General features: G+C 43.8%; 1 protein-coding gene across 2 annotated transcripts in view; it reads right to left on the bottom strand.

The window, feature by feature from the left end:
* The window catches only part of CACNA1G (calcium voltage-gated channel subunit alpha1 G), a 206,709-nt gene that overhangs the window by 47,670 nt on the left and 142,639 nt on the right, over positions 1 to 16,400 (bottom strand). For both annotated transcript variants that reach the window (XM_040435736.1, XM_040435735.1), the window contains exons 25-30: positions 10,842 to 10,993; positions 8,239 to 8,348; positions 4,313 to 4,446; positions 2,932 to 3,002; positions 2,406 to 2,484; positions 2,203 to 2,324 (exon numbers count right to left, since the gene is read on the bottom strand). In XM_040435736.1, the coding sequence (XP_040291670.1) occupies positions 2,203 to 2,324; positions 2,406 to 2,484; positions 2,932 to 3,002; positions 4,313 to 4,446; positions 8,239 to 8,348; positions 10,842 to 10,993 (668 nt within the window). The remainder of the gene's footprint in view (positions 1 to 2,202; positions 2,325 to 2,405; positions 2,485 to 2,931; positions 3,003 to 4,312; positions 4,447 to 8,238; positions 8,349 to 10,841; positions 10,994 to 16,400) is intronic.

Genomic DNA, 16,400 nt, shown 5'->3' on the forward strand with positions numbered 1-16,400 from the left:
ACTCTGAATACAATAACTATTGCTTTACTTGAGACCATGGTTAAAAGAGAAGGTTGTCACCAGCAAGGTGCCCAGTCCTCATACTTGGCAGACTGTGTTTACTTGCATAGTTTTACGTCCAGTCCATGTAATGATCTTTCGATCGCTTTCTGATGGTAAGGTGACACTTCCATGCCATACACCTCAGGCAGCCGTCAGCTATACGTTCCTGGCAGTCTGTGTGTTCTCAATGAAAAGAAGGGAAACAGCCGCTGGCAGACACCTCAGGCGGCATCTTATCTCCCTTGAAGACAAAGTATCGGGAATGTTGAATTCCAACCTGCCCAACTCTTCTTGCCCCGCCATCTGCTGTCAGGCTACATTCACACGACCGTAAGTGTTTTGCGGACCGCACATGGCCGATGCTATATAGAACATGCCTATTCTTATCCGCGATTGCGGACAAGAATAAGACATGCTCTATATTTTTTGCGGGGCTGCGGATGCGGACAGCACACAAAATTGCGGAATAGATGCGGACCCATTCATACAGTCGTGTGAAGGTAGCCTTAGATGGCTGGCTGGTACTGGCAGCTTCGGCTTACTTTTGTCTAAAGACTATGGACAGCTTTAGAATATAGGACCATCAAATGATTTCCTGCTGATCAGGCATTTTATTGTTTTCATATTGGGTTAATTCCGGGCAGTTTTGCTGAATGAACAGAGTTTTACTAAATACTTTTTTTTTTAATACATTTTCTTTTTTTTTTTAATCTTTCACTCATCAGGAATTTGCTTCATGATAAACACTAAGTATGACAAGTAGGGGTCCAACCCACAGGACTGAATAAAGGGCCCCGGAGCTTGCTGGAGTGGAGGAGCCCCAGGCGCAGGACAATACATATGAGCGGAGGTGTCCAGTACTGCAGTGCCAGGCTCAGAGAGACTTATATGGATGCTGCTGGAGCGTTGTGGCCCCTTCGTACTGGGGGCCAGTGGTATTACATAAGACTGAAGTTACGCTTCTCTCAGGGCGGCCATACACATTCAATAGGCAAACATGTATCTCAATGTGGAGAGAGCAGAAACCCGCTGCCAGACACTTTTAGGCTGCATTCGCACGTCCGTGGTGTGTTGCGGACCCGCAAATTGCGGGTCCGCAACACACCAGCCCGGCACCCCCATAGAAATGCCTATTCTTGTCCACAAGCTGCGGACAAGAATAGGACATGCTCTATCTTTTTGCCGCGCTCCGCAATTGCGGCTGCAGACAGCACACTGTGTGCTGTCCGCATCCATTCCGTCCCCATAGAGAATGAATGGGTCCGCACCCATTCCGCAAAATTGCGGAAAGGATGCGGACCCATTTTGCGGATGTGTGAATGGAGCCTTAGTGGTGGCTTTTCTCCAGGAAGAACAAAAGGATCGGACGAAAATATTCACTTCGCCTAATGTGTCGGGAGCTTCCCACACACATTAGATCTCGAGGGACCGATCGACAATACACTAATGTGTATGGGGGCCTAATTTTTCCGTACGGATTATACACTGCTCATTTCCAAGGGTTACGACCATCCTGCAATCCAGCAGTGGTGGTCGTGCTTGCGCTCTATAGGAAAAAGTGCTGGCCTCTCTGGTGGCTGGGACTACTTTTCCTATAGTGTGAAAGCACGACCACTGCTGCTGGATTGCAGGGTGGTCGTAACCATGGGAACGAGCAGTGTATAATGCAATGGAAAAATGAATGACTCCAGCAAAGGAAGCAATATGGACAATCACATTACATTAGTAAGTGGCTTGTATTAACTTTCTCTACATGATAAATGCCACTTGCTGAAGTTAGACAACCCCTTTAAATCTTGTGCCACACACAGCATTTTTATGGTAGTTTTTTTGAGCTAAAGTAAGAAGTGGATTGGTAGGGAATGAGAAATATAAAGGAGGAGGGTATACTTCTCCTTCCTGCTCGATCCACTTCTGGCTTCTGCTAAAATAAAAACTGCCAATAAAAACCTATGTGCGACTGCAGCCTAAAGCAAAGCACAGAGTGAAATTTTGGGGGCTGACAAAATAAGCAGAAATATACAGCCCACAGAAATGTGTGATATTTAGGGAATCATCATCTTTATCTAATAATTATCATATCAGCCTATTATTTTAGTAATGCCGTAGCGATCTTCTATAACCATTCACACGGTCACACAATTTAAGTGCTTTTTTTACCTTCATAATCCCATTCCAATTATCGCCAGTAGAGACACGGAACAGAGTTAAAAAGGCCATTCCAAAGTTTCTAAATGTGGCGTGTCTCCCGAGACCTTCACATGGATGAGAATCATTGCACTCTGTAAAATATTGCCAACTACAGATTAGACTTGTGCGCATCTTCTATTCACAATATAATCACCATTTTTCTGGACACTTACCCAAGTCACCAAACAGTTCAACGCCCAAGGCAGCAAAGATGAAGAATAGCAGCATAAAGAGAAGACCTAGATTCCCCACCTGTAGGAATAGGAACAACATATGGACATAATTTCATAAGATTAGCCTACAGCAGTGGTCACCAACCTGTGGCTGTTAAACTACAACTCCTAGCGTCGTGTCCTGCAAGCCCACAGCTGGAGAGCCAAAGGTTGGGGACCACTGAACTTACAGTTCACAGACAAGTTCCTGAAAAAGCTTTCCATGCAGAGGTCGCACTAAATATTTTTCGGGGTTGAAATACTCTGCTCAATGGAAGAAGTATTCCCACCCGAAATGGGTTCAGTCTCATGCCTACAAATACATGTGATTTCAGAGCATGCATAGGCACCAGTGACTCCTATAGCGGGGTTTACAGTGTGGCCATATAACAGCTCTATAAATCTCGGAGCTTGTATACGGCTATGTGTATGAACCCTACTTATGCCACCACAGCAAATATGGTTTATGTCTTTGCTTTTTCTGTACCTGAGGAAGAGCTTGTAGAACCGTATCCAGTAATGCCCTCATCCCAACAGCCATCTTCAGCAACTTCAGAACTGGAGAATAATGGTAAAATAAATACAAAGGAACAAATCCCCTCTTTTCAAGAGGTAGTAATGGCGGAAAACAACAACAGCGTTCAAATGGCCTAGATGTTTATCTAATGACAAAATGAGGGTTAAAAAGGATTTATCAAGGGACAGGTTGTGTTACAACGGCGGTTCATGGCCACAGCTGTCCCGTGCGCCGACTTCCTGTGTGTGACTTGGGGCCATTGCTCTTTGGATCTCTCTTCAGTACTGCAGGGGTTCATCTTCTCTAGCTCTGTATTTCCACCTTGACTAATGAGCTCATCAGTCCTGCTATAGGTTCTGTGTTGTGCGACACGGCCCCTGCTGTGCAACAGGTCTTTGTAGTCTGCTGGATCCTGTGAAGGATCTATAATCCGTTTGTCTGTCTGTGGACACTGTCCTGGCTGATTCCAAGTTTGTCTGCCATGTGATCTGACCTGTGCCTGCTATCCTGACCTGTTTGTCTGCCTGTATTCCTACTTCTACTTGTTGCCTGGATTTTGGGCCTTGTCCCTGGAACTTTTTCTCTGATTTGCCCGCCTGACCTCATCCTGGCTCTGACTATGCGTATTGCTTGATCCTCTGGTGCTTTGCACTGATGTCTCTGTCGCCCCATGGGTCAGCAGCCAACGAAATGGTGATTACTTCAAGAGGTAGTGGCCTGGTGCGTTCTCTGCAGTAAAGGCCAGAGTTAAAGGGTGATGGGGGCCTACCAACTCTCCTCCAATGGATCCAATGGAAGGTCTCGGGGAAAGAAGGATCGGGCTGTTGGATTTTGTATGTTCCTTTTGTCACCCAGCTTACTCTCCTGCTCCTATTGGGAACACTTCTGGACCCAAGCCGAGCATGCACATATTTAGGAGGGCAATTAAAGAAACTATCTAAAAACAGCACCTTTAGTGAAAACTCTTTCACTAATTTCATAAAATTATATAAAAGAGAAAAGTGGCAGCACATAGTAATAGTCAAAAGGGGATAGTTCTTCACTATTTTTGGAGTCTACATCTTTTTTTCTATATATGATGGGTAGGGATATGATGGCAGAAGAATTCAGATTTTTTTTATTTATCTACAAACGAAATAATAATCACATGATTATTACCGTCCATTATATACGGTAATTGCAGAGGACTTGGAGGGGTGCTACCAGGTACACTAGGAGGGGTCATGGAGGAATATAGGAAGGAAAGCCCTTGGGTAGCTTACTATATCCAGACTAAGTCCACTAGTATATCTTTAGGTAAGAGAGATACAATACACAATCTTCCGGTGATCTCCACAAGCAGGATACATACCCCTCGCAATTCTCAGAACTCTCATAATGCGGATAATTGTGGGGTTAATGGGTAGTGATGCATTCACTTCAATCTCTTCCAATGTAATCCCCATAATTGAAAGAAGAACAATTGCTAAGTCCAATTGATTCCATCTGTAATGTAGAAACATTTCCAGAAAATAAAGGTTATTATTTGGGTCCTCCAAATATAAGGGTCACAGAGTGTTCTGCTGTTGGGATCCCCAAAAATCTCATATCTCAATTTACCATTACAGCATTATATGGTACCCATTAAAACAAGCGGTCTGTCTGTGTAATGCATAGACATGTTGGGGGAGATTTATCAAAATTGGTGTAAAGGAAAAGTAGCTTAATTCCCTCTAACAGCCAGATTCCACCTTTCATTTTTTGAGAGCTCCTTTGGAAAATGAAAAGATCAATCTGATTGCTTGCTGTGGGCAAGTCGGGTTTTCCTTTGCACCAGTTACCCCAACGCATTGATGCCAGTGGGGAATGTCAGACTATCCTCCATTAAAAGGGGTTGTCCTACAAACAACATTTGACATCAATCAGGCCATAAATGTTAGATCAACTGCTAGGATCCTCGCCGGTCATGAGTTTTGAATGGTGAGGCTTTCTTCGTCAGTACTGTAGACAGTGAATGGGGCGGTAGTGATAAGGGTTCGTGCGCTACCCCTTTAACTCTCTAAACTTGACAACTCCTTGAAGAAGAGAAAATTTCATAGTTTGAATTAAAATCAATTTTCAGCTTCCACTGACATATGTAAAGCGGTATTCGCAGATGGCAGGGATGCCCAACCTGTGGCCCTCCAGCTGTTGCAAAACTACAACTCCCAGCATGCCTGGGCAGTCTACAGCTATCAACCTACAGCAGAGCATGGTGGGAGTTGTAGTTTAACAACAGCTGGAGGGCCACAGGTAGAGCATCCCTGGCATATGGCATATGATTAGGATATGTGATCCCTTTATGGGAGGGGGGGGGGGGGCAACTACTAGGACGTCCAGTGATCCTGAGAATGAAGGACCGGCAGTGCTGATTCAGTTTCTCCCTGCGCAGCGGTGTTCTCGGTCACCCACTATGCAGGGAACTGTGGCCTCCCCATCCTCTGTGCACTTGAGTGGAGCCGTGTGGCGGTTTCCTGCACAGTGCGTGACCGGGAGCATCACTGTGCAGGGAGAAGCACTCTCACGATTGCGGTTGGATCCCTACTGATCTTGCTAGATATAGGCTTTATAGCAGGGGAAGACTATGGGGTTCATTTATTAAGACCGGTGTTTTCCATGCCAGTCTTAAGTCTGTCTGTACTGCTGGAGGGAGCACCAAAGTTATGTGAAGGTGCAGGCGCTTCCACCAGCAGGCCGTGCGACAGACTTGCTGGTATAGATTTAAGCCATTTTCTGCGCCAAAAACTAGCATAGAAAATTATGAATAAGACCCTCTTCCCCGCCAGCGCCACTTCCCCTTCTCTCGATCTGTTAGAAAAGTGGCGTGAGCGGAGAAAATTCGCAGATATACACCACCGTATATTAGTTCATAAATGAGCCCTTATGAGCCTAATTTATCATATATTTTCACCAGTTTTCTGGTGTGGAAAAGTTGCAAACTGCATTGTTGTAACATTTTCAACACCAATTGCGCAAAAATTGTCTGCGCAAGTGGCTTTTCTCTGCTTTCCCGTGCTGCAACTAATTTATGATGAGCCGTACGACGCCGGTCTATGATAAATCAGGGCCTGTGTCTAAAACCCAACCACCTCATGTTAAAGGGGTTGTCTCACTTCAGTAAGTTGCATTTATCATGTAGAGGAAGTTAATACGAGGCACTTACTAATGTAATGTGATTATGTCCATGTTGCCTCCTTTGCTGGCTGGATTCAATTTTCCATCACATTATACACTGCTCGTTTCCATGGTTACAGACCACCCTGCAATCCATGAGTGGTGGTCGTGCTTGCACACTATAGGAAAAAGTGTCAGCCTCTCTGGTGGCCGGGACTGTGGAAACGCACATAGGCTAGCGCTTTTTCCTATAGTGTGCAAGCACGACCACCACTGATGGATTGCAGGGTGTTCAGTAACCATGGAAACGAGCAGTGTAAAATGTGATAGAAAAATGAATCCAGCCAGCAAAGGAAGCAATATGGATAATAACAATACATTAGTAAGTGCCTCGTATTAACTTCCTCTACATGATAAATGCCACTTACTGAAGTGAGACAACCCCTTTAACATAACACATGACATAAGACCCAACCAACTCATGCTGAAGAGTTGCTGAAAATCGTAGTATCACGGAGCTGAAGGAGAAAATAGGTTTTTCCACCAAATATTCTCTCCCGAGCATCTTAAACTTTTATACACAGAGGATGCCATTAGTACCTGATTTGCATGCACTGACTTTGGGTTTGATGATTCTTGAATGAGCTCATTTTTTTTTTCCACCCAAGAGATATTTTCTAATGTTGTGCAATGGGAAACAAACAGAAATGAGCTGATAGTCGGTAGAGAATTTGCTGCAATATGGCAGATTATACTGATCACTAGCTGATCGGCAGGGTATCTTAGTGAACACTTTTAGGCCCCCTTATGACACTGCTTACGGAGCAGTATAACAAATTACATTTGTAATATTGCAAATTAGATTAAAGGGGTTTTCCAGGATTACTATGGTTTTTAACAGCTTTGCTCATGTATTTCCGTACGTCATGTACATCTTCCTCATGCTTTTCCTTTTTCATTTCTCCTGACCCAATTTCACCATGCAGTCCAATCCCTCTGGTTTGTTTCCATTCTGTATGTAGCCCTTTCTGTTCCTGTATCCAACCAACCCCATCATGCACCTCTCCTTTCTCTGCCACAGCTCCAGCACCGCCCCTAACAACGCCAGCTGGTTTATAGCTCCTCCCACCCCGCTAGTTACATAGACACTCCCCTATCACTGCCCCGACCATGGACATAACATCACACGAAATAAAGAAGAGATGAATGGACATGGTCATGTGACTACAGCCCAGAAGGTAGGATGCAAACTGGAAAACACCTTTAATACAGACTGAAACCTGATCATAGAAGGTATTAGAATGGTCACTGGCCAGTACCTGTACAAAATACTAACTGAGGATACTCCTGAATTGTTATTTCAGGAGAAAACAAGTATTTACTTAAAGGGGTTGTCCAGGATTGAAATGTTTTTTAAATTCCACCCTCCCTGTCAGACCTGTGAAGGGAAGCATACTTACCCGCTCCCCACCACTTGGTCCCTGCAATGACAGTCCTCAGCAGTGACATGACCTCAAGCGGCACTTCACTGCTGAGGTCAGTCGGCTGTAGCAGGGCACGTGACCCCTGTCCATGCAGGAAGTTTACTTATAGGGACCGAAGTGCAGTGAAGACAACTGACGACCGACGGAGCTAGAACCAAGCAGCGGGGAGCAGGTTAGCATGTTTTCTTTCATAGGTCCAGCAGGGTGGGGGTGTAGATGACTGACAGATTGTGACAATTTCTTACAGACTTAGAAGGTGCCAGGTTATGTTAGAAGCATGTCAAGAGAACCTTGCGGTGCAGCTCCTTAGGTCAGTATGGTAAACGTTGAGCTTTGACTACATTTAGGCCACTTTCACACGGCCGGTATTTTTCATCAGTAATTGTGAGTCAAAACCAGGAACGGGTCCAGAACACAGAAGAGGCACAAACCTTTCCATTATGCATTTTCTCTGTAGGCTTCACTCCTGGTTTTGGCTTACAAATACTGATGCAGAATACTGACCAAATACTGAAGCGCAAAAGTGGCCTGACTAGTATTTCGCAGTTGCCATCCTAATTAAGCAGTGACTGAACAAAAACAACAAGACGGCCAAGCACCCAAACACCCACCCAAACGAATTTGGTCAAATAATGACTAATTTAAAATAACATATTTGTACCTGTCCTTAAAAAAACGTCGGAATCCAAACGCAATCATTTTGCATCCCGATTCTAGGACAAAAATTAGGGTGAAAATGTAGTTGCAGATCTTCAGAGCCTCATCCAATACCTGGAAGGAAACAGTCAACATGAGCTTGTCATTAACCAAGTCTTTTACATGAATGTTTGTGAATACAATGTTTTACTACATTATGGCTTTCTATTAAAGGGAATCTGTCCTTATCCAGCTGTTTGCATAGACTCATAGCTGTGGTTCACCTGATTAAAACACAGTTTTTCTTATGTTGATCCGAAGCCCCGTTCACAAGATATGATACTTTTTCCTAATACGCAAATTGGGCCCTTGGTGCCATGGGGGCATCACCATTGCTCTTGTTGCGCCCAAGCTCTGCTCCTTTCTGTGGTCAGCCCCACCCTGACTGCTATGCCACTGCCTGGCCCTGTCAATCAAAGCAGCGAGGGAGGGGCTGGACACAAAAAAAGATCAGAGCTTTGGTGCAATGAGAGCAACGGTGACACCCTTGTTGCACCAAACATATAATTTGCGTATTAGGAAAAAGTATCATAATTCAGGAACGAAGCCTTGGATCAACAAAAGAAAAACTGCGTTTTAATCGGGTGAACCACAGCTATGTGTTTTAGTAAACAGTTTTATAGGGAGGTCACTGGTGATGGACTCTGTTTAATAGATTCTTGCTCTTTGGAGATGGAGAGTCATCTTTTGTTAGTCTCCACTGTACCCCTTGTTGTCCACTCTTGCAAAAAATCATCTTTGAAAGAAAACAGCCTGGCTTAATGTACAAAATGGGTTTTCTATCTAAGAGTACGACCACACGGTCAGGTTTCCTGATTCAGTTTTGGAAGCCAATTTTTAGGAGTGGATCATAAAAGGAGAAAAAGTCTAAAGGACAGATATGACTTCTCTTTTTTTTTTCATACACTCTAGGTTTTTGCTTCCAAAACCGCATGCAGAAACCTGAACCCGTGGTCGTACCCTAACCCCTTAAAAAAACTTATGTAAAAGAATCTCCAGTAAGAAAATTTGAGGCCGATCAAATAAAGGGGTTGTGCAAGCTTTTTATGTGATGTATCATGTGATGAGCACAGTGATGTCACCACAGGTCCTTTGACAGGTCCTGAAGAAATAACAGGAGACCGGCAGCTACGCGATCAATTGGAGGAGGTGAGTTATTTTTTTAAATATTTTTTAACCCTCAATTGACCTTCTACTAAGCATTCTGAATTAAAGAATGCTATTATTTTCCCTTATAACCAGGTTATAAGGGAAAATAATACAGTGAAGACTTTCATCTTAGAAACCATGCGTGAAAATCGCACCGCATACGCACTTGCTTGCTTTCACGCAACGCACAAGTGAACAGCCCCATAGAAATGAATGGGTCCGGATTCAGTGCGGGTGCAATGCGTTCACCTCATGCATTGCACCCGCGCGGAAATCTCGCCCGTGTGAACCCAGCCTAAGACTGCGACTACATGGTCAGGTTTCCTGATTCAGTTTTGGAAGCCAACATTAGGAGTGGATCATAAAAGGAGGAAAGGTATAAAAGGCTGATGTGACTTTAGTCATTGGGTGTTGTAACGTAACATGAATTCAAAAGATTTGAGAATGAATAAGGCTACTTTCACACTAGCATTTTTTGCAGATCCGTCATGGATCTGCAAAAACGCTTCCGTTACAATAATACAACCGGATGCATTCGTCATGAACGGATCGGCTTGTATTATGTCTTATATAGCCATGACAGATCTGTCTTGAACACCATTGAAAGTCAATAGGGGACGGATCAGTTTTCTATTGTGCCAAATTGTGTCAGAGAAAACGGATCCGTCCCCATTGACTTAGATTGTGTGCCAGGACGGATCCGTTTGGCTCCGCTTCGTCAGATGGACAGCAAACTGCTGCAAGCAGCGTTTTGGTGTCCACCTTCAGAGCGGAATGGTGACTGAACGGAGGCAAACGGAGGCATTCTGAGCGGATCCTTTTCCATTCAGAATGCATTAGGGCAAAACTGATCCGTTCTGGACCGCTTCTGAGAGCCCTAAACGGATCTCACAAACGGAAAGCCAAAACGCTAGTGTAAAAATGTAACCTTAGCTTATGCAGGCTGAGTAAATAAATATATTTACTAAGTATGATTAAATATACGATGAAACAAACAAATCACATCACATACTGAAAAAGAAAAAGTAAATAAACATCACTAGCCTAAAAATGGGGTAGGAATCCGGTCAGCCATGCTATAACACATGACTGTCTACCACATTATAACACATGACCGACACCACAGGGTGTACAAGAGATAGGGCAAATCAATACTTACATCCTACATAGAATATAGTGCCTGGTGGCATCACAATTAATTGTTAGTGCAGACCACAGTTATTCTCATCAGCCCCACCTCCAGTGTGCATCACGCATGTCTCTGAGATCACTCAGGAATGTGGTCTTATCAGCACAATGGGGATGGGTACTACATTTAGAAGACACATCATTACACAACTCCTTGAACCGACACATGTAAGACCATCATTTGGAATACAGTATGTTATCCAACACAAGCAAGGTGTTTTTTCTTCTTACCTTTGGTTGCTGGTAGTGCTCCATGGCCATAGTGACAACATTAAGCCCAATAACTCCAGTAATAAAAAGGTCCAGGTAGTGACTCGTGCACATATGATGTATGAATAGACGCACGTGGGAGTACTCCGAATAGTAAGGCTTGCACTGGGCTTCTACGAACAAGGCAAACAAACACTGCATTCAATTAGGACTCCTACGCAAAGCAATTGATAACCACAAGAGTCATTTCTGCTACCTCTAGCCATAGTTGCCTTCTCGCCGGTCTTGCATGCACCCCATGCACTTGCGGTTGCCATGCTCTAAATCTAATGCCTAATGCGTAAACATGATAGAAACCAAATGGAAAAAACGTCATCCACAATTAAATGTAACAAACTTTTCCCGTATTTTTTATTTTTTTAAATGGAAGCCATTTTTAGGGTTAAACAATCTGCCCCATGTAACTAGTGTAGCCGCCCTCTACTTGCACACAGAGACAATGACTCAGAAGAACAATTCAGTTCACACGACATGTTTCAATTGTCACTTTACAGATGGCAAAACATGAGTACGGAAAAAAAAAAAAAAACTCCAACAAAAGGACTCGTCCCAAACACGAAACTTACGAACATCCTATGGAAGAACTTGTAGAAGAAGAGATGAAAATGCAGAGAACAGAATGAAAAGCAGAGAATACATTGTGCCTAGTGAGACATAAATACTGAGACTGAGCGCGACTTTACCACGTAATGGGTTGTGTTGGTTAAGGAATTGTATTCATTATCATAGGAGCACCTAGATGTTCTAGATGGAGCTCGTCTACTTGTAGATTGCATTCATGCTGGCTTTTCCATGATCTTATGTTCTCCTGTTCCATTTAAACACGCACATTTGCATACATATTGGATTCTGACTAGGCTATATTCTGTTCATTAGCAGCTCGCTATGAGTTCCCAGATTGACAGCCCTCGTTCCCTTTCCTCAGACTTTCTGTTCGCTGCTGGATTAACAAAAATACATAAGTCCTATTCACGAGCCTCCGCTCCACACAGCGATGCTCTGTAATCATCCTGCCTAGGCATCATATAATCCTCGCTGCTAACTCGTATTACCTCTGGTTGCCTATACCATTCTTTTATTTTTTCAAACTGTTTTTGTGTAGACGAGTACACATTGTTACTAATACCTATAAAATTCAGAGGTAGGAATCATGCACACAGTAATGTGTGCATGGACCCGTATTCCAGTGAATGGAGTGCTCTCGGGGTCTGTAATAGGGACTCGTAGGCATTCCAGACAGCAAGGAGCCTCTATCAGGCTGCATATTCTCCTCTAGAAGCACTAGCATGGTGTAAGAGTATGAATCTGTGACACAACCTCTGTGGGTATTATTAGAGGCACATGGAAGTATGGTATGAGCCAAGTAATTTCTATAGGTAATATATATGGATATAACTGTGCACGTCAACTACTGAATTTACTAAGCATAAATCAATTTGCTTCCACAGTTTATCTCAGTTTCAAAGAGAAGCAGTAATGGAAAGTAGACAACTAAATGTCTTAATGTGCCCACACAGGTTAGATCAGGGATGCCCAACCTGCAGCCCTCCAGCTGTTGCAAAACTACAACTTCCACCATGCCCAGACAGCCTATAGCTATTAGTCTACAGCCGGGCATGGTGGGAGTTGTAGTTTTACAACAGCTGGAGGGCCGCAGGTTGAGCATCCCTGGATTAGATCAATGTCACTGATCATCAAATGTTTATGGGAGCAACTCTCCCTGACAAATAGGAGAAAAAACACATGCACACTAGGCCGAGCTTACCATGTATATGTATGAAGGGGAGGGCTAGCTCTCAGCTGAAAATATGGCTGATAGCTATTGAGGGTGTTTGGTCCCCTTTCGGGTGAATCTCCCTATCTTCTCTGTGTGTTTCCTAGCGCTGTGAGAGTAGGGAGAGGAACGGAGCTGCAGGGTTCTGTGCTGACAGTAAGTGTACTATGTTCCTGTATACTTACTGCCAATGCTAATCACTGGAAGTCCCGATCTGCGCCATCTTCCCTGCACACAGAAACTAAGAGAGAAGTGAAGACAATAGAGCGAAAGGAGCAGAACTGCTGGCGATCAGCACTGGCAGCAAGTCATATAGGAAGGGAAACAGGCAGAGAGAGTTTTGCCACATATAGGGAGGCAGCGGCTGGGGGAGTGAGATAAGAGGCAGGCTGAGAAGCCAGGTGTTTGTCTTCAGCGCCTGTAGACAATGAAATTGGATTCTCCTTAGTCCAGTTACAGGGTTGCCAAACAGACTCTTTACACCCTGTTTTCTATTAAAAAGTAACATCTTTTCCTAATAAAGGAATGTCCCTACGCTATATTAAAATAAACTGAAATGATACAGTCGCTAAATACTAACAACATATTAAGGGCTCATTCAGACGGCCGTATGCTGTCCGCAAAAATACTGAATGCTATCCGTTTTTTTTGCGGATCCGCAAAAAAAATGAAACATGTCCTATACTTGTCCGTGAAAATCAGGACATGGCCCCATTGAAGTCTATGGGTCCGCAAAAATACTGAATGCTATCCGTTTTTTTGCAGATCCGATTTTTTGCGGATCCGCAAAAAACGGATAGCATTCAGTATTTTTGCGGACAGCATACGGCCGTCTGAATGAGCCCTAAAGGAACATGACAAAAATACCAAATGTTGTTCTTTTTGCCGTATTATTATGTAGTCAAATGTTGTTCCTTTTGCCTAAGGCTAGTTTTACACCTGTGGTGTGAATTCCGGCAGGTTGTTCAGGCAGAGAACAGCCTGCCAAAATTCATCAGATCCAGCACTGCCAGATGCTGACGGAATGGCCGCCGGCCCCATTAAGTATAAGTATAATGAGGTCAGGCGGAGATCTTGACGCCTTTTGGCAGACAATGCGAAGGATCGGCCGGACACAAACCAATGCACGCTGCAGTTTGTGTGCGGACAATTCCTGGCATTGTCTGCCAGAACATCCCGATGGAGGTGTGAAAGTAGTCTACTGAGCCTAACTTAAGACTAAATGGAGAATCTTAGTAAATATTATGTAAAAGGAAGACAATACATTGACTTGTTTTGCCTAACAGATCTGAAAAAAATACCCATATACAGTATATGCTAGCAGGCTGTAGACAAAAACGATAGGACCCAGCCTTCTACTGAGAGCTCTGGAAAATCTATAGTTAATGCTAATCATCATTTTCTAACACTATATAGCCAATTTACACAGTGCAAGAAGTAATGGCTAAAATCTGGCTGCCTGCTGTCACCACTAGAGGGAGCTGAGTGCTGATGGGTTTATACAGCTGCTACTAAAGATGACTTGTCACTTCTGCTGCAGTCAGGGGCGTAGATATAGGGGGTACAGAGGTAGCAGTCGCTACCGGGCCTAGAAGCCTGAGGGGGCCCAAAGACCCTTGTGCCGCATAAGAAGACACCGGTATTATAGAAAGTGCATACTGGTCAAGCTACACCTCTGGCTGAAAGGAAGGGGTTAGGTCAAGAATTTGGCATAGGGAGGGGGGGTGCCATTTACAATTTTTGCCTCAAACATCACGATGGCTATGTACTTCCCTGCCCCTGGCCACAAAACACTGAGGGAAGGGGGGCCCAAGCTGAACTCGTGAAGGGAATCATACTTACCTGATCCCCACCGATGGTTTCTGGCTCCTTCACCCCCCCTCCCCTCATCTGTCCTGTCTGCCTCTGTCAAAATCCAATGACTGGCCACAGCCAAAACATGTCCCCCATGCATCATGTCATTGTGGAACCTGCCACGGCTGCGGACAGTCATTGGTTGCAGTGGCCACTTGACCCATGTCAAATCAGCGGCAGAGGGAGAGTAAAGGAGCCAAAACCCAGTGGCGGATATGAGGTAAGTATGATTCCCTTTAATAAATAAGCTGACAAGTGGTTGGTAACATTCCTCCTCGTCAGAAGGGTATGTCCCTACAGTCTGATACTGCCAGCACTGATTGGACAGTGTTAGACTGTGTTGCCAATTTAATCATACATTTCCAGGAGGAATAACAGAGGTATGGCACAACACAAATGTAATAATACATTTCCAGTAGGAGCAACAGAAGTTCTAAGAGTTCTAAGAAAAGATCTTCCATAATTGTAATTATATTTAAACAAGTATTTATTAATATAGATATGTCAGGGGAGCTGATGGGACGTTTTTAAACTCAGTGGGAACTGTACAAATCTATAAGCATTGAGCTCCCCCTAGAGGGGGTTTCAGGGGGAAAAAAAAGAAGAAAGACGGAGAAAACTTATTATCAAGAAGACCCATCCCTTCATGGACCCCAAAGCAGTTGCTTGGTCTGCTATGGAAGGTACAGCACTATTTGGCAAATTCACTTTTAGGATATTTTTGCCAAGAATGTTTAGCATAAAATTATAAAAATACCATTGTTTTAAGGACTTAAGAGTTATTATTCCATAACCAGGGGCGTAATTACCAATAGTGGCAGACCATGTGACTGCTATGGGGCCCAGGGAAAGAGGGGGCCCAGTCTTAGTTGGGATCATCTCCTCCTCTACTGGGGGTGAAAACTTGGTCAGGACTCTACCCTCTAAAAGTAACTACTTTTAGCAAATGAGGCAGTGGAAAAATGGCCCAAGGGTCACTGAAAGGGATTTAGGCAGAAACCCTTCTGTCCTGTGTGGGGGGCCTGGTTTGATCCTTGCTATGGGGCCCTTACTTCTCTAACTCTTATAAATTGTACAAGACATACCCTGGCATATTTCCTATACTTTCTATACGTCTACATCTGACTAAGCTTCCTGCTTCTAAACATGAACAGCAATGTGACCACTGAAGACCCAGCAAGGACTGGAATGGTGGGGACCGGATCAGCTGTATCAGAGCAGTGGGACATATAAAAGATGAGTAAGAGGTTTTTTATTTTATAAAGCCCCCTACTCTTGCCCATTAAGAAATCTTGGAGAATACCTTTAAAATGCCCCTGTGTTTAAAAACTTTCGATAAGTCATAGTGACGTATCAAAGATTTTGATCGATGGAGGTCCGAGTGCTGAGACCCCCACTGATTGCTAAAATAAGGAGACAGAAGGACTTAACCGCTGAAGTCGAGCTCAATAGACAGTCTATGAGCTCGTCTCCAGTCTGTGTCAGCTTCTTTCTCCTTGTTTTAGTGATCAGAAGGGGTCTCAGCACGTGGACCACCAACAATTAAAACCTTTGATATGTCATTGTGACATATTAAAAAGTTTTTTTTTTTCTTTTTTTTAAGTACAGGGGCACTTTAAGGCACTTCCTTTGGAGATTCTGTTATATTTGACAGGAAGAACAACGTATCGTGCAGCGCTATACTTTCTGTCAAAACTATAGATACTGTGACGGAACCTGAAGGACCCCATTATAAGTCGAAGAGGTTCATTGGGTGCTGTTAGTGTCCATCATATAACAGATCTGGTTTTCGTTTTTCTACTCCTGTGACGGAATAGAAAAACTGAAAACTTGACTGAAACATGAACAGGGCCTTAGTTACATGTAAAGAAAATTATATTTCCTGTAACAAC

Source organism: Bufo bufo, chromosome 6 (genome assembly GCF_905171765.1).
Source record: "Bufo bufo chromosome 6, aBufBuf1.1, whole genome shotgun sequence".
Classification (NCBI taxonomy): domain Eukaryota; kingdom Metazoa; phylum Chordata; class Amphibia; order Anura; family Bufonidae; genus Bufo; species Bufo bufo.